Source organism: Polychytrium aggregatum (assembly GCF_025602895.1).
Source record: "Polychytrium aggregatum strain JEL109 chromosome Unknown BJ171scaffold_36, whole genome shotgun sequence".
Classification (NCBI taxonomy): Eukaryota; Fungi; Chytridiomycota; class Chytridiomycetes; order Polychytriales; genus Polychytrium; species Polychytrium aggregatum.
This window is the reverse complement of record NW_026516238.1, coordinates 324,283-341,538: the sequence shown is the minus strand read 5'-3', so window position 1 is coordinate 341,538 and position 17,256 is coordinate 324,283. Positions and strand designations below refer to the sequence as shown.

Below are 17,256 nucleotides of genomic sequence, written 5' to 3'. Positions count from 1 at the left end.
TGGTGTGCGATGCGATATGTCGTGGATGATACGACGAGCACGATGATGGGCTTTGGATGGCCATCCACGGCATTCGGCGAGCCAGGACGACCCAGAGTCGACAGCTATTGGCTGTGTCGGGACGAATCAGGCTGTGGAGCGAGGTCTTGGTGCCGGCAACGTTCGATCAAGGCCTCGGCCATTCGGGCCAGCAGGGCAAGCCGATCATCCCACAGAGATCGACGAACGACAGCCACGAAATGCGACATCCAGCGACACCGCCAAGGGTTTCTCCGCGACGGAGATGTCAACGGCCGTGCTGGTGGCTGCCCGGCGACTGACAGCTGAGGGGGTCCGTGTTGGCGGATCACTGCAGTGCTGCGCTGATCGCGCAAGTCTGTGTTCCCCTGGCGGGCGGATTGTGGTTGGCTGCTGGTGGCTGAACGTGGGTCGGTGGGTCTGGCTTGGATGCGAGGTTTGCCTTGGAGCTGCGCCAGCCACCCAGCGATTGCACCATCTGCCCAGATGTGCTCGCCTTTGGTCGTCGCAGCGTGAATGCTGCGACATGGTCCACGACGAGGGCGAAACGAGCGATATACCACCCGCAATGACACCCGCAATGCCACTCGCCATTCCACTCGCAATTCCACTCGCAACAGCCGGCGCCGGCTTGGCGCAATGACCCCCCATCCTGGTCGTGGCGCAGCCGACGCGACTGCTCAGCAACCCCACAGGGCAAAGTCCCGTTGCTCCTGGCGTGTCCCCCTCTCGGACATGTTCCTGCCTGGCTGTTAGACACTTATTCTTGCGCTTTCCTGTTATTATGCGATATCTCAATTGCATGGGGGCGGCTGCTGTTGCGCACTGCATTTTCCATCAGACACGCCATCACATCCCACAGACACAACCGCCACTCGCCACTCGCCACACAGGCACCGCTTTCTCCTGCGCGAGACTGCCGGTCACGCCCCTCCCGGCATCCTCGCACAGACCGTCTGTACCCTCTGCTCCTTGTCGCCGCCGCACCAATTGCCGTCGAGCCATGCACTGGTCCCGGCGCCCGGACGATGGCCTGGTGCGGCATGGATTGCTGTTCCCGTGAGTTCTCCTGCGAGTCCTTCCTGCAAGTCGTTCCTGCGGGCCCTTCTCACTCGCCTTTGGCCGCTCTGGCTTCGTCTCTTCGCTCTTCTCTGGCGCTTTTCCCCTCTCCACCGTCGCTCTTCGCTGCGTGCCCTCCCTCCGGCTTCTCCAGTCGCCGGGGTGCCCGCCGGTGCCCACTTCTCCAACCAACTGCCGTCCCACATCCCCGGCTCTCCCGCTCCTCGCTCCAGCCGCACACCTGGTGCCCTTCCATCTCCTCTCCGCCCAAATCACCTCCCATCCCTCCCTCCAGCCGCGGTTGCCATGAGCTTCAATCCGAAGCCCCTCGTCCGCAACAGGATCGCCTCGACCGACAACCTCAGGATCCTCACCACCTCGATCTACCACAACTTCACCGAGCGCTTCGGCTCGCCCTCCTCCCCCAACCCCCGGCGCCGCAACAGCCCCGCCTTCCTGGCCCAGCAGCAGCAGACCCGTCTCCGCGACCTCGAGGGCCTCTGCAGCCAGGCCGAGAGCTTTCTGGACCTGCTGATCGGCGTCATTGAGCCCCTATCGCCCTCATCTCCCCTGACACCCGAGCGCGATACCGACACCATCCGCCGCACCATCCAGGATGAGCGCCTCTTTATCGAAAAATGCAGAGGCTCTCGCATTGTCCTCAGCCTGCAGGCCTTTGACGAGCTCTGCGGCGTCATTGACCAAAAGATCGCCAACATCCAGTCCCAGGTCCAGAATCTCAAGTTAGCCTATGCCCAACACTCGCGCTGCCCAGTGCTTCAGCCCCGGCGGCTGAGCCCAAGCACCACCGGCAGCCTCTGCTCCATCGATCCTCCCGACGATGCCCCTCCAGAGCTCGAAAGATCCGCATCGCAGCCGGCGTTGTCGTGCCCTCGTCGGCTTGCTCCTCGTCCAAGCACCCCACGGCTGATTCCTCCGATCCAAGTTCGTTGCGCCTCCGTGACGCCCGCCATCGGACACATCCACATCCCTGAACAGACCATCAAGTTCATATTCGACTCGACGCCACAGGTGCTCGTTCCTTCCGAGGACTGCCTCGCCAAGTCTGTCTAAGAACAGCCGCAGCCAATCCGACCACACGAGGCTGAGCAATATCAAATCGCCCCTGACGAGGGCATTCGTGCTTCATCGGAGAGCATTCGTGCTTCATCGGAGGGCGCTCGTGCTTCATCAATCCGCATCTTTCCTCTCATGTCTCCATTGCTTCGCTGGCTTCGGTCACAAACCTGACTATTCGGCAAACTCACAGACGGTCCTCATCTCGGTCTGCTTGATGCGGCCTTCTCTCGCTTGCCGGCCTGCTCTGGCCTCTAATGCCGATATCCTCATGTCTATCTCCTGCACGCCTTCCTGTCCATCTGCCCTGCCATCCAAGTATCCCGTGCTCATTTTCTCTGCGCATCCGTCTTGCAACCCATTTCTGCTGTTCTTTGCTGTGTTGTTTCAAATCCTGTTCTGCCCTGCTTTTCTGCCTTACTTTCTGTCTTGCTTTCTGCTGTCCATGTCGTTGTTTCTGCCAGCTGCATCCCTGCCTGCTCATTCCCTGCATCGTCAGCCGCATTCCTGGCTGCTCGCTACGCTTCCAGCTGCCTCCTCATTCCAGCCAGGTGCAATATATTTTTCTCGGTGCTTTTTGCAATGCTCGCTGTTTACTGCTCGCTGCGGAGGGTGTGATTCGCACCCCGCTGTGCTCTCGACGAGGTTGTGAGAGCGCGCTTGAAACCAACCGGTGTTGCGAGACAGCGCCGTCGCTCCGCCCGCCTCGTCCATCTGCATCTCACCCGACCGATCCACCTCCTCTGCTCCGTCCACTCACCCAGCGATATGAAAGACGACCGCCACAGAGACTCGCCAAGCGGCCTCTCGCACCGGCGCCGCGATCAGTCTCCAGACAGATCCCGCGATCGGAGCAGAAGCAGAAGCAGAAGTAGGAGCAGGAGCAGGAGTCCCCGCAGAGACCGGGACCGCAAGCGCTCTGGCTACCAGAGTCCTGAACGGCACCGATCCGACCGCGAGGACAGCCGTCGTGGTATGACCCTGCTCTCTCGCATAGCCTGCTCGACCATCGAGTCTGCATGGTCCGCTGGGTCGTCACTCCCACAAAGCTAAAGAATCTTTCTGCCCAACGTCGGCCCCGTCTCCCTTCCACCCACGCCGATTTACTCCAACCAACCAACCAACTCTCGCTTTCACCCGGCCCATTTCGGCTTGTCACCCCATTTATCTTTGGTTCCGCCGATTCCTGTATCCATGGCAATCTCGATGCAATCGCAAACCCGGCCCCGATTCTTCATCGCATCCGATATGCCACCACACGCTTCCATTCCTTTGAGAATGATCCATTGTTGGGCAACCCACTTGCGGCGCCTCGGTGGTTGGGGCAATGACGCACTTCAATTGCGGTCATCCGATGGCTGGCTGAATCGCCTGCGGTTGCGGGATGGTCTCTGTGGGGACGATCCCTCTCCCACTGTCCTTCGTGGATGATACCCAATCGACGATGGTGTGGGCCGGTTCGGCATTCATCTCGCCATTGACGATCGTCGGCCATCCTCAACCAACTGCTCGGCCGTTGCTTGCTATATGCCTCGTCGGTGTGTCGGAATGCGGAACATTGCCGACAACCATCAACGACACCATGTCCTGCTTGCTGCACCTCCACCAAATGTTCGACATGACGAACCGCCAATCGGATCGGACCGGGACATCGGGTTCCTACCATCCCGCCGTATCAATATCGATCTTAATCCGCCAGATCCCGAACGCCGCAGCCACAAAAAGAAACGCTCGAGCCGAGCGTCCGGTGATGATTCGAGCAGCGCGAGCGAGTCCGATGGTAATTGCACGATCGAGAACGCCTGTCGATGCGATGGCATGCCCTTCTGCTCTCTGCCTGCCCGGACTGTGAAGCAAGGATGTCTCGGTTTTTGACCATCAACGCGAATGTCGTATCGCCGCATCGTCCCAATAGACCGTCGATCGTCTCACGCAAGAAAGAAGGACAGAAAGCACAAGAAGGAGAAGAAAGAAAAGAAGGACAAGAAGGTGGGTGGGTGCAGAGACTGACGAGGCCAAGATACGTTTTTCCCTCCCATCCCTGTTTGTGTCGTCGTACGGACGTCCCTGATATCGTTCCCCCCAAATGCCATCCGTATCGGGCTCCTCCAGAAGAAGAGCAAGAAGAGCAAGAAAGAGAGCAGCTCCGACAGCAGCGATGGCGACAGCGACGGCCCACGCAGCGCCATCACCGGCAAGAAGATCAAGCTCAAGGTAAGTCTGGAACGCCGCTGATCGGCAGTGCTGGAGACCATTGCATCCCTGCAGCTCCGAGTTCCCGCCCAGCATCGTCTCCTCACTGACGTCACATCTTTGGCGGCATTGGTGCATGGTCTGGCCTGACTCATGCAGGTATCCAAGTCCTCGGAGGACAAGGCTCGGGATAAGAACCGCCAGGATCTGCTGCTGCATCTGAACCAGATGTACGACTAAGGCCTAGCAATGCCTCGGTGGCAGATCCCCGCGGGCTGATATCGGCGCAGTAGTGGTCTTGCTGCGTATCCCCTCGTGGATTCGGATATGTTTGGCGTTGCTGGCTAGATCTCGAATATACGCTCGTGCCTGGGCTTGTGCCATCCTTCGAACTTGGTCGGATCGTATCAAAAATGATTGTGGCCTTTCGTGCTCATAATACTGCCTCTCTCTTGCCGACGTGTTTGAAAGCAGTGAGGCGAATGATCCAATGGCTCATGTATTCAGCCGATATCAACTCAACAGTATGGATCCACTCCGTCATGACCCGCACACGTCAACTGGGTTCAGAATGCTCCGCAGCAACAAGTGAAGCAAACTTGGGCCTGGACGTGGAACTGGGCATGGAACTGGGCATGGAACTGGAATAGGCTTTGGAATAGGACTTGGAATAGGACTTGGACTTGATCAGCCAGCCAGCCGGCCGGCCGGCCGGCCGGCCAGCTTAGAGTGCGGTAACGGGCTTGCCGCTCTTGCGGATGGCCTCCAGAACGGCCTCCTTCGGGATCGACGCCGTCACGGTCACCAGCTGCTTCTCGAGATTGACTTCGAACTTGTCGACACCGGGGGTCTATTGCGAAATGCATCGGCGACAGATGGCCGTCGAGAGAGCGGTCCGGTTAGTGTGGAGGATGTGAAGCGGTTGGCGCTGGCCAATACTCAATTTCGCTAGCCCATAGACAAGGAGGGAGAGCTCAGGAAAGGCAGATAGTCCAAGCCTCGAGCAGCATTCCAGACATCCGGCCGAGGATGGGACATGGTGCGGGTGCAGTGCTCTTCTTCCTTCACAGCTCTCCGAGATTCACAACACCGCCAACGTCCACTCATTAATTGCCTGGGCCCTTGCGTATGCGATGGTCAGACACAAACCTTGGTCAGGATGCGGCTGACGGCGCCGCTGCAGCCAGAGCAGGTCATCTGGACGTTGTATTGGTAGACCTGGAGGGGGGAAGCGGGGGGAAGATCGAACCGTGGGCGGTGGAATCAGTCCGGTTGCTTGGGAAACAGAGCTGGTGCCCCGCCATGCACAAAGACCATGGCCGCCAACGCCCTCTCATGCTTCTTTCTGACACCAGCCTCCCGATTTCCCACTCTGACACCATCCTCGGCCACACCAACCCGCTGCTCTCCTCGTCCTGCGATCCAGTGCGCACTTACGTTCTGTGCAGATTCCATTGTGTCCAGGACTCTTTTTGTCTCTTCGGAGGAGGATGTGGGATGCGACGGGTGCGACGGGCTGCTTTCGGCGGGGCTGCTGGCGGGGCCAGGGTATTTTGATGTTCGATGGACAGGAGGGAAAGGAGGGTGTCGAGAGCTCCCGGAGGCAATTTTGCGGGTTGCGGACAGACGGACAAATCAGGCGGCTGCTGACAAAGATCACGTGGCGCAGCGGAAACAGCGCACATCGCGCCAGCAAACGAGGGGCGAGCGAATATGGAGCACGATGTCCGACCCGCATCCATTGAAAGGATGGATGGATGGATGGATGCAGCAGCTCAAAGGCATGCAGCAGCAGTGGCGGCACTGTTGATTGAAAAAAAGTCTATATTGTTTCATTTTACACAGCTCATTCGCAAATTGACACAAGAAAGTTGAAAGTTTATCGAAACGGAGGGGAGCAGGAAACAGGGAATCGATGGGTGTCGGCTGCAGAGGACCGGGGCGGGTACATATGTGTGGTTCAATGTTGGGGATGGGTCCGATCGCAGGTGTTGGTGGTGATGTGAGACCAAGCAGCCGCCTTAGACGGTCATGAGCGAGAAGCGGGTGGCAGTGGCATCGCCGCGGCCGAGGTTGCCAAGGGACCAGGTATCCTCGACACTGTTCCGTTTCGAACCAATACAAAGAGGTTAGAGCCAAGCTCGTTTGGATGCACCTTGGATGCGCGTGCCCATTTTGCTCTCGTAACGTAGACTCACCTCTTGAGGAGAGAGTAGTGGTTGTAGGCGGTGCCGTCGGTGGTGCCCTTCTTGGCATTGGCAGGGCCACCAATGAGCAGGGTGTAGACCTGGTTGGGAGTGATGCCAGCGTTCTCATCAAAGGTGATGGCAAAGAGAGTGTTGGCGTAGATGGGGTTGGCGAGCTTGGGCTCGAGCTAGATGAGAGCGGTATGTCAGCCAGACAGCGCACGGAGCGAGTTAGTATGTCGGCACATATGACGTGGCTATACCGAAAGTACTCTCTTGGAGATTTGCGTAGCGGCTTCAATCTCGGTGCATTTCCTCGAGCCACCGCTTCCATCGTCCGCCCGCCTGCCTGCTTTCCTCGCGCAAAAGACTTACCCAGCCCTTGAGCCAGTTGCTAGCATAGGTAACACCGGTGTCGTGGCCGTCGTTGTTGAGGTCGGGGGTGTAGAAGACGTACTTAGGAACGGCGTTGTTGGCCTCGTCAACAGCCATCTGGGTGGCCGGAACGATCTTGGCGCAGCGGGTCGAGTTGGTGCGGACATCGTTGAAGCTGATAAACTGCCAAGGAGATGCATCGCAGCGGGAAGGGGCGTTGGCAAACACAGGAAATGCCCTGGCAAGGACGCGATTGCCTATTCACAGTCAGACACGAGCAGAGCGGCACTTACGGGGTTGTGCTTGCGGGCGTAGGTGCCGGAGGTGGAGCCGGTGTAGCTGAGTGGTGGCATCAGTTTGGCATTCGGGCGGCGGATGATTTTCACGGACGAACGATGGGGCGCTGGGTTTAGTACGAATCGTCCTTCTGTGGCACTGAACATGCGTACGGCCCAGCATAGTCACAAGGCTCAGATCCTTACCAAGCAGAGGGCATGGCATCCTGGTAGGTCTTCCAGGAGATGAACTTGGCCTCGAGAAGATCGACGAGGCTGGTGTAGGCGAGGTTGACGGTGCTGTCGGAGGTGACACCGAGGGTGGAGCCGCCTGGTCAACCAAACCACGAGTGAGTGTGGGAACGGACGGCATCCCATGTGGGAGCACAATCTCCAGCTGTGTCAACCATGCAAGCGAACATAGAATATGCAAACTCACCGATCAGAGCAACGTAGCTGGCCAGGCCGAAAGAGTGGTCAACAGCGGATTGTACGGTTAGCCGGGCTAAAGCAGTCTCAAGACCAGAGTGCAGAGCGCCGGACAGCAGCCATGCGCTTACTTGGGCTGCGAGGGGTGAGTAATAGCCTGGTAGTTGGTCAGCAGCTGGCCACGAGCGGTGAGGTTGGTGCCGAGATAGGGATCAGCCATGGCAGAGGCGTAGTTGGTGTTCTCGAGCAGGACAGTAACCCATCGCTGGGGATAGGCAGCCTGGGCCGAGGCGGCAAGGGCGAGGACAGAGAGGGCGATCTTGGCAATCATTTGCGGCGAGAGGGGTTTGAGTCCAAAGTGCTCGAGGGAGTGCTGGTGCAGATTGAGCTTGGGACTCGGCGGGGGGGGGGCTATTTATGTCCTTTTCAGATCGGATCGGTTCGAAGGGTATCGGCAGATTGAACCCTCGCATGAATCAGCTGCTCGTCCTGGCCAACGATGGCTCCCAGGCCAATCTGCGCGTGCTTTCCGGGACCCGTTCGACCGGGTGGGCGCCACCAGCGCCCTCTGGTTCCCATCACGAAGAAGAGCGATGGAAGCGCAGATGCTCAGCAAGAAAAAGCAAGGTTGGAGCCCACAGGGACCAAACCCGATCCGCATGCCAAACTGGGGTCAGACCCGCAGAGTCGCTCAGGTCGCTGGGGCATTGGGCGGAGCTTGGGTGGCGACTCTGGCGGTGATTGCATGCGCCGACCCACGCGCTCCCTTCCGCCTGCGTGCTTTGGAGTCGCTGTCGGCAAGGCGCTTGATCGGGCAGCGGCTCGGGTTGATGGGACCGGTTGGGCCGGCAGCAGCAGCGATCGGCGGTGTATATTCGTTCAGCGGGAGCTGCTTGCGGTCGTGGCGGTGGTGGAGAAGGCTGTCGAACATCCAGTCGAACCCTGTGGTATCGGGTGAAGGAGCAATGATCTGCCACGTTGCTGTCCCTTCCACTATCATACACTCGCACGCAGACGGCGAGCGGCGCGATGCATCGGTATCGTGCAGGCAGAGAACAAGGCCCATCGCGGATCCGATCGATACGGGCCGTGGCTGATTACGGTCGAGGCTGTGTCGGCGGGACTGGTCCTTTCTCTCTCCATCATCCCGCGAGCAACGAGTGGTCGTTCGAGACGAGAGCAGCATTTGGGGGCAGGGCATGGTGATTGCGAGCACAATCGACGCTGCGGGTGTGGTGGACATGCCACAATTCAAACAGATTGGTCGGGAGCAACACCATGGGATGCAGCCTCGATGCATGCTGTTGGTTCCCATGTCGCCCCGGGGTGCAGCGGCCATCGCACGATAAAGGTGGCCGAGTTGCCTGATACCAGCAACAGCAACAGCACCAGCACCAGCACCAGCAACAGCAACAGCACCAGCACCAGCACCAGCACCAGCACCAGCACCAGCACCAGCACCAGCAACAGCAACAGCACCAGCACCAGCAGAGGGACCAAGCGGCTCGTCGTAGATCCTCTTTATTCTGGCAGAGTGCCCTTCGTTCCTGCCCCGCAACCCTGCATCATTCCGGGAACGTCCCGCAGCAACTCGATGGTGAGAATGTTTCGCTATTCAAGCCGGGCTTGACCGCCTGCTCTCCCGAGTTATGATCGTCTCAAGCCATTCGCGCTCCGAGGGCCATATCGCCAAGGCTATCGAGGAGCAACCCTCTGCAGTTTGGACCGCGAATGCCAAGACGAGCCCAGGGTCAGGCACAGCCGGAACTCCTGTTGCTCCCCCCCCCCACACAGCCCGTCGGCCAACCAGGCATCATCCAGAAGCCAGGGCCGTGCCAAGACCCGGCGTCGCGTGCAACGTGGGCAATCCCGCCGCCAATCGGCCCGTTGGCCGCTCGCCAGCCCCCTCTGCATAAAAGCCTGGCGACAGCCAAAGCACCTCTCCTCATCAGCAACACCCGCGCATCAGCATCAGCAACAGCAACAGCATCAGCATCAGCAACAGCATCAACATGAAGGCCCTCATTGTCGGCGGAACCGGAAACGTCGGAAAGCTCGTCGTCGAGCAGCTTCTGCAGCGCAACGTCCATGTCCAGGCAATCGTGCGCTCGCCCGACCGCATCCCGTCGCAGCTCGTCGCAAACCCGAGCCTGACTCTCATCAAAGCAAGCCTTCTCGAGCTCAGCATCGACGAGCTCGCGGAGCATCTGCGCGGCTGCGATGTCGTCATCTCGACCCTGGGCCACAACCTGAGCTACAACGGCATCCCGGCTCTCGGTAAGCTCATCGCACCGACGCGGACTCGGTGTTGGGTGTTGGGTGTTGGGTCGGCTTCGTTGAGAGGACGAGCTCGGTTCTGGATCTGCAGCAATTGACTTTTCATCACCGGCCGATGCATGTGAAGGCGTCTGGGCACCTCCTCAGGATCTGGTTGAACAGGCCTCCAGAAACATCTGCCACGCCATCGAGAAGCTCCAACCATCGTCGCCAATCCGTTACATCATGCTCAACACTGTCGGCGTCGCTAACCCGGACGGATCCGACACCCACACCCGCAGCACATTCGAAAGAAGCATGGTTTCTCTGATGACTACCGTGTTGCCGCCATACCGGGACAGCGTCATGTCGGCCGCTTACCTCGGCAAGGAAGTTGGCACCAGCAACAAGTACATCGAATGGGTGGCTGTCCGTCCAGACGGCTTCATTGACGGTGAAGTGAGCTCGTACAGTCTGTTTGAGTCGATCCGACATCCGTTCTATGCTCCCGAAAAGGTCACCAAGGCCAATATTGCGCACTTTATGGGTGAGCTGGTGACCAAGCCAGAGACATGGAACCAGTGGAAGTTCAAGATGCCAGTCATCATCGACGAGAAGCAGTAGGCATGAGCACACGAGTGAACGCAAAACGAAACCAAGCTCCTGTTTTGTCGTCGGGAAGCACTCCCTTTCTGGATCATGAATACACCCGCTCGTCAGTATCACCATGCATGAGCCCATCGCAGCAGTAGAGACCAGTCGCGTGTCCCGATGTCGCAGTCATATGGCATCGGGCAGCATATCAAACTGAAACTCGACACCGCCAGAGTGTGTCGCAGCCTCCGGCTGGGTGGTGCGTGAGAATGTGGCAGAATTGTATTCAGTATGTATGATGCCAGCTGCAGCAGGTGATTTCCTGGCGATCGAGCCTGAGCTGCAGAGTGGCGGATAGTGCAGATTGATGATGATGGCGGGCAGTGTTTGGTTGCAAGGAGAATACAAAGACCAAGCACTGTAGATCTTGGCGATGTTGATGATATCATTGTGTGTGTCTGTCGCTGCAGAGGGTCGCTTCGGCTTGCTTGGCCTTTTCTAGTATGTCTGCGATTCCTTTTCTCGAACTTGGGCCCGCCGAAATGCTGTCGCTCGGTTTGCCTTTCATCGGGACAGCTGCGCCTCGACTTGGGCCGGTCCATCTCGCCATCGGCCCATCAGCTCCTCGATCACATCTTCTTGTCATCCTCTTCATAAGTGTGGAAGCTGTAGGGGGCTCCTCCTTCGTATGAGCCTATCTCATCGTACGGCTCCTGTTTCATTGCCTCCTCTTTCCGGATTTGCGCCTTGCGAACGATCTTGACCACTCCCTGGTCGACAAAATGCTGAGTCAGGGGGGTAATCTCTGTGGCAGTCGGAGATGCGTCGGCGACAATCAAGTCTCGTTAGCATTGTCAGCCCGCAGGAGCAGTCGGGCCCAGCAAAGTGCAACACTGCGATCGCTCCAGGTCGATCGCCGCAATGCAATCTTGCTCGCTGCCCTCCACCACAGCTTGCACTCTCGGTCCCACTCTCTCTGCGGCTTCGTGCTGCTTCGTCGCTCGATCCTGTTCGATACTCTTTCTAGCCCGCTGTTGGTCATGGCGCAGTCCTGAGTTGATGCTTTCGTCTGTCGAACGGTCGACCAAGGGATGCAGCAGACGCCGGCCCATCCCATCCCCCAAAAGGTCCACATTGCCCAAATGTCCGGGTTGCCTCGCTTTCTTGATGTCTTCGATACTGTCGCTGCTTAGGTCGATGTTGATGCTGCCACAATCGCCAAGCATCACATTCAGAGTCAAAGACAGCTTGCGCTGTCGATGGGGCTTTGCAGATCCGAGCTGCATCTGCATTGATGCTCTCGAGATGCACATCATTGCCGACCGGCGACGTCGAACACTTCCCGATCGACGGCTGCGTCTCGGGGATATACCTGCAAACCGTTCGGTCTTCGTCTCGGCATCGTTGCCAACGCCTCCGGCCCAGCACCGGATATTTGATTTGTCGCCTGCGGTACTGCCCGTGGTTGCTGCTCGCTTCCTGTCCCATCTGCCCTCCCTTCCCTTGGGTCCGATATCGCAGCTGTGCTCAGTCCGTCCTTGAAACCCCGGTGACAATCGTCGTCCGTCTGCGCGATCCGCAATTCTGGCTTCGGTCATGTCGCTGCACTCGTTTGCTCCTTCGTTGATCACTGCCTCGCCTTGTTCATCAGCCTATCCTTCCGGTACGCCTCTCGAGCCTGTTCCGACGCTGGACTCTACCATCCGCTCGCTCTCTGTGATATAAACTCAGCGGCCGAGGACCAACACGTACTTGTCATGCCAGGAAACGTTCTCCAACTGTGCGAGACAAAGATGTCCGACATGGCCGAAGCCAGCACCTTTGGTCTGGGTATCCGTTCGAGTCTGTCAATGATAGATGGCCCCGTTTCCGCCATACGGCGGTGGAAGGTGGGAGAGAGCGAGAGAAACAACATGGGGTCAGTTTCGTGAGCCTGCTCCGCAACGGCTTGTTCCCACATCTCACCGCCATATCTATTCCCTTCGAGCCTGCGCTGTCCCGCCTCGATGCTCTTTCTCTCCATCTCCCATTTGGCTCTCATATCCGAGACTCGCTCCTCCTGTTCGGGATTCAAATCGCGATCAGAAGGCTTACGGCGCCTGGTAATGCTTTGGCGTTACATCCAACAGAGCCGCTCCTCTGGCGAGATCGGCCACGAGAGGATTTGCATGGTTCCAACAGCACGAGTCGCCAAGGAGTAAGAAAAGAGGATCGGAGACTGGTCGTCGCCCGCCATCCACCTCGCCGTGCCTGTTGCTCGTTCGTTCGACTCAATTCGACCGAGCCGCCGAGCCCCGCCGAGCGCCTTCTATCCGTTCGGCATGTGGCCTCGCTTACCGCCATCCCATCTCCCTCTATGAGGACCCAACGATTCCGCTTGCGCAGAGTCGCCGAGCCTATAGTCGGGCAATGACGAACAGGGTAGGGCACAGCAGCACCAACACCAACACCAGCAGCAACACCAGCATCAGCAACACCATCTCCAGCGAGGTGGCTCCAGGACCGGCCTGCTCTACGGATCGTTGACGATCGCCGTCGCTAGATCGCAGCAACATGGCCCGTAGAATATCCCTTCCACGGCCGAAATAGCAGTCGTCGCCATCGAAATGCGTCCCTCCTGCAAAAAGTGCCACCCCAAACGATAGCACACCACACTCGCTACCAGGTCCACAAAATCCGCAAGCAGACGGCATGCACAGGCATGGACTTACAGCTGTAGATCTACCAGGGTAAATTGCAGCCGGAACGAGCCTTCCATTCGAATGCACAGGTTGCTGAAGATGAAAAAGACGCCCGTCGCGTGGTCAAGCCCCTGTGCAAACTGGCTTGGGGAAACCAGGTTCCCAAAGAGCGGAGGCATCTCGCCAAGCGACTCATTTGACGACGAGCACATCGGGGCACGGCCTTGATCTTGAACCTGATCTTGAATCTGATCTTGAACCTGATCTTGGCCTAGATCTTGGACTTGATCTTGGCTTTGGTCGGGCCATGCTGTGCTGCCAGCAGCAGCAATTGACGGGGCACGCTGCTGACTGCTCGAGTCGCCAGGTGTTTCGAGAGACAGTGGCTCAGGGCCTCGGCAGCCCCGGATCTCGGTCCTCGCTTGGACGGATTGACCCCCAAGACGACGATCAAGGCGGTCTCGGGTTTTTACGGCACCTGGCCCCTGTGTCGACGCCGTCAGAGTGCGTTGCGGCTCGTGTTGGATCGGCACGACCAGGGACGATGGTGCCTGCGAACCCGCTGCAATCGACGAGCGCCGAACCATCGAGTCGATCGATCGCTTTGGAGCCTTGATCTTTGGAATGTCGCGGATTCCATCGGCCGAAAACAGCTTGACATGAACGACGAACGAGGCGGCTGCGGCGAGCGGACGCTGGCTGCAGCTGTGGCCGGAAACGCAGGGCGGACGAGCATGCCATATAGGCGAGATGTTCAAGGGAACGCAAGGATGTCATGCATGACCACGATGTGCACGACAAGCAGGAGATGTGGTTGTCCCATCGATTAATGTCGATTCAGGATTTCATGCAACCAACCGACCAACCAACCGACCAACCAATCAACCAACGTCAGGTGGAATGCAGACCAGAGGCCGTGTCGAGCAGTACATTGTCGAGCCATGTCGAGCAGTGCAGGCAGCCCATGCCGGACCCAGGGACAGAGTGGCGGCACAGGATCGTGGTGTTCGCCCCAGGTTTGCGATCGAGACGGTTGTTGCAAGCAGATCGCCGAAAGATCCGATGCGTGTAATGATATGCGTTGCATACAATCCGCGAGTGCCGATCCACGACAGATGTCGACGATAGCCAAGAGATTCGCAAGGTATCGGGGTGAGAGACAGAAAATGTGAAACTGGTCAGTCCTATGTCTTCTGCAGTAACAGCTGGCTCAAGGCCACGCGGGCTTGGAACGATGCCTGCTTGGCAAGCAACAGGCCACTCCGCCTCTCTGGCCGCATCGAAACCCAATCTGACCGAGTCTCGGTATTTGTGGCCCAATCTTGCCCAAAGTGCCTACAGATCAACCAGACTCAGGTCCAAACACAAGCACAAGCACAAGATCGCACACTGCGACCATGAATCGGCTACAAGCTCGCCTCCACCGCAGTATTAGGCGTGACAAGAAGGTGAATTGCGGCAGAAAAGCGGACAGCAACAGCGACAAGCAGATGTGGCCAAGCCCGGGCTCAAGTCGAATCGATTGTTCACCGAATCCAGGCGATGGCGACGAGAGCGAGACGGTCGGATCTTTGAGCAAGTAGTTGGCTTACAGAAGCACAAGACACAAGCCAAAGCCCTTCGTGTCTCCGAAAGCGCATAGTGCGCAGATGCAGATTGCAGGAGTTTCGAAGCTGGTCAATCGATCAAAGCCAAGGCCAAGCCTGAAGCCTCCCCCCACAAACAGCAGGGCTGGTGGTCCAGATCCAGCGACAGACATTGATGCGAACGACTTCGAGTGCTGCCTCGTGCCCAACTCCGGCCGAATCGTGCAGATATGCGCTTCATACGGTTGTCTAACGACTTGCATGCCGTCCCTGTAATGGCGGCTCGTCGCATGCATTGGTGCCCAATTGCCGTTCGCCAGGCCAAGGTTCGTCCGCTCGAACGACCCGATCGACTGGCTCGATCAACCGACAGCATGTCACATCCCCCGACCTTCCTGTCTCCAGGGAGCTCCGATCGATTTCATCGCAGACTGATTGCCCCTGCTGTCGTCTATCCGATACAACGTTGGCGGATGGCCGGTGAGCACGTTTGTGTTCTCTGATGTCAATCAGCCCGCCTCCAGCTGATCGAGTCGAGTCGAATCGATTGGGTTCATTCGATGCGAGGCAATGGCTCGGTTCGTGACCATGGATCCAGTCCCAAGTCGCTCGTATCGCAGCCCCTCCAGCCAACGACGCTTTGTTGGCCCGTTCGCCTTGGATTGGGGTGGCCTGGTTGCCTCCATCAAGATGTGCTGCGACTCCGTCCTGGCCCGTTCGCTTGTACATGAATTGCCCAAGCATGCGAACTAATGAAAGCAGTGGCGCAAGGAAGGGAAACCCTGGCAAACAGCAACTTTCTCGGAGGCCAAGAGCGAAACTTGCCCTTCGTCTTTGGGCTGGCAACCGACAGACAGGCAAAGAGACACACAGACAGCCAAGCAAGCATGCGCTTCGTCGGGAAACCGAGTGCGAGCCCTGCTGTGGTCGGTGCAAACGGTATCGGCCGTCCAGGAGCAACGCCCCACCCGAACTGGCGTCTTGGGGTATCCACTCGCAAGCGAAGACAAGGAACAGCAACTCACTCGGTAATGATTGCCCCGGATGCATCTCGGAAAGATAGCTGCAGGATTGGGACCGGGTCCATGGATCTGCCGATGATCGTGGGCGTGTACCCGGACGTCCTGACCCGCCTCGGCTGCTCCAAAATCGACAGGATATACTGGGACTGCTCGGCGGTGAGCGCCGTTCGTTGCCCATGCGGAGACACCGGGGAAGGCGGGTTAGTTTTACACCGGTATCGCGGTCCGTGGCCGCCTTGGTGCATAAGCGATCGAGCACAACAGCCATCCAAAACAAAATCGTAGGTCTCTTGTCTTGCTTTCTCTCTACCTGGTCGATCGGCGGCACGGCGTTTTGCCTCGATCTCCAAATCACCCAGCTACACGACTCGACCTTACCATCGGCTTGGACGATAGCGTTTGGATTCGAAAGCAGGAGGCAAGTCGATCGGGGGCGATCAAATGGCACAAAGAGGAGTAGCGATATCCCGGCGGTTGCCAAGCTGCAGCGACCATTGAAGGGATGAGAGTACGGGCGACGAGATGATGAGCAGAACAAGCACTTTAGCACACGGGGCTCATTCGACGTGGCCGAAAGACCCGTAGCCAGTGGTGACTCCTCCCCAGGGTATGCCGCTCCTTTTCGCTCTAAACAAACTGCGCTCTTGCCGACCATCCGACCGAGGCTATGCAACAAGTAATGACTTGGCGACTCCGAAGCTCTGGGACTGCATCTCTCAAGAGTGGGGCAGTGGACCACTGCATAGCCTCCACAATGGCAGAGGCAAGGAGCAGAGAATGGATGTGGTGGTCGCGCTGGTGATAGGGAAGGCAGCGCTGAACAACGATCGACGGCAATGGAGAGCCAAACGAAGCCCGGCCGGCCGTCCTCTTGATCACCATCGGCCACGTTCGACTCCAACAATGCGGCGATCGTCTTCCCAAATCACTCAGACCCCTCATCGGTGCTCGGGCTTACGGTGAGTAGATCCAGGGAACTCGGGAAGCGCCCGGCGAGTAACTGTGAGAGCAGTGAAGACAGGAGCCGAGGAACCGGTCAGAGCGGAGCCGACGTGGATCAAGGCAAAGTGGCGGCCAAGCGACAGTGACAGACACGACAAGCCAGGACAAATGACAACTGCCCACCACGACGAACGAATAAGCCCAACGAAGCGACTGGGATCAAGCTGACACTGCAAGGCTGATAACGATCAGGCGGCGACAGCGACGCCCGAGCCAAGTTGGCCGCCCTGTCGGGCCTGGAGTCGTGCACTCTAAAGCGAACGGCGAGGCGGAGATGCAGCAGCGACAGGAGCAGCGCCGATCAGAGAGGACCGAGACGAGGATACGAGAGGCTGGACATTCCGAGGCGGGCTCTGGCATGCAGACGGATCATCGCGGAAAGACGAGTGGCTCTGGACAAGCCGCCTGTGTGATTCTCTTTGGTCGTACCTTTGGCGCTGCTCCTGACCAACGAAGCGCCGAGACTGAAGCAACTTGAACTGGACGATGGAAGACGATGGCGA

At 58.3% G+C, this 17,256-nt stretch overlaps 7 protein-coding genes across 7 annotated transcripts; 3 read left to right on the top strand and 4 right to left on the bottom strand.

Annotated features, from left to right (window-relative positions):
- Positions 1-1,141: 1,141 nt before the first annotated feature.
- BJ171DRAFT_197065 (uncharacterized protein) lies at positions 1,142-2,261 on the top strand. The gene has a single exon (XM_053106235.1). The coding sequence runs from the start codon at positions 1,384-1,386 to the stop codon at positions 2,149-2,151; it is 768 nt and encodes a 255-aa protein (XP_052963961.1). The 5' UTR covers positions 1,142-1,383; the 3' UTR covers positions 2,152-2,261.
- Positions 2,262-4,041: 1,780 nt separating this feature from the next.
- On the top strand, positions 4,042-4,587 carry BJ171DRAFT_584776 (uncharacterized protein; the record flags this gene model as incomplete). The annotated part of the gene is made up of 3 exons (XM_053114324.1): positions 4,042-4,143; positions 4,267-4,368; positions 4,507-4,587. The coding sequence occupies 3 exons, from the start codon at positions 4,042-4,044 to the stop codon at positions 4,585-4,587; spliced, it is 285 nt and encodes a 94-aa protein (XP_052963960.1).
- Positions 4,588-4,821: 234 nt separating this feature from the next.
- On the bottom strand, positions 4,822-6,080 carry BJ171DRAFT_516774 (heavy metal-associated domain-containing protein). The gene is made up of 3 exons (XM_053112066.1): positions 5,785-6,080; positions 5,497-5,565; positions 4,822-5,197 (listed from the first exon to the last, which is right to left on the bottom strand). The coding sequence occupies exons 1-3, from the start codon at positions 5,800-5,802 to the stop codon at positions 5,072-5,074; spliced, it is 213 nt and encodes a 70-aa protein (XP_052963959.1). The 5' UTR covers positions 5,803-6,080; the 3' UTR covers positions 4,822-5,071.
- A 78-nt stretch (positions 6,081-6,158) lies between these two features.
- Positions 6,159-7,943, bottom strand: BJ171DRAFT_461962 (phosphoesterase family-domain-containing protein; the record flags this gene model as incomplete). Its single annotated transcript, XM_053108498.1, has 7 exons — positions 6,159-6,447; positions 6,546-6,721; positions 6,909-7,091; positions 7,202-7,247; positions 7,391-7,514; positions 7,623-7,639; positions 7,744-7,943. The coding sequence occupies 7 exons, from the start codon at positions 7,941-7,943 to the stop codon at positions 6,369-6,371; spliced, it is 825 nt and encodes a 274-aa protein (XP_052963958.1). The 3' UTR covers positions 6,159-6,368.
- A 1,360-nt stretch (positions 7,944-9,303) lies between these two features.
- Positions 9,304-10,631, top strand: BJ171DRAFT_197029 (uncharacterized protein). Its single transcript, XM_053106234.1, has 2 exons — positions 9,304-9,889; positions 10,017-10,631. Exons 1-2 carry the CDS (start codon positions 9,625-9,627, stop codon positions 10,490-10,492), a joined length of 741 nt encoding a protein of 246 aa, XP_052963957.1. The 5' UTR covers positions 9,304-9,624; the 3' UTR covers positions 10,493-10,631.
- A 460-nt stretch (positions 10,632-11,091) lies between these two features.
- On the bottom strand, positions 11,092-13,322 carry BJ171DRAFT_584772 (velvet factor-domain-containing protein; the record flags this gene model as incomplete). Its single annotated transcript, XM_053114323.1, has 3 exons — positions 11,092-11,267; positions 12,215-12,288; positions 13,174-13,322. 3 exons carry the CDS (start codon positions 13,320-13,322, stop codon positions 11,092-11,094), a joined length of 399 nt encoding a protein of 132 aa, XP_052963956.1.
- A 1,439-nt stretch (positions 13,323-14,761) lies between these two features.
- Positions 14,762-16,705, bottom strand: BJ171DRAFT_196972 (uncharacterized protein). The gene has a single exon (XM_053106233.1). The coding sequence runs from the start codon at positions 16,404-16,406 to the stop codon at positions 14,979-14,981; it is 1,428 nt and encodes a 475-aa protein (XP_052963955.1). The 5' UTR covers positions 16,407-16,705; the 3' UTR covers positions 14,762-14,978.
- Between the last annotated feature and the right edge of the window lie 551 nt (positions 16,706-17,256).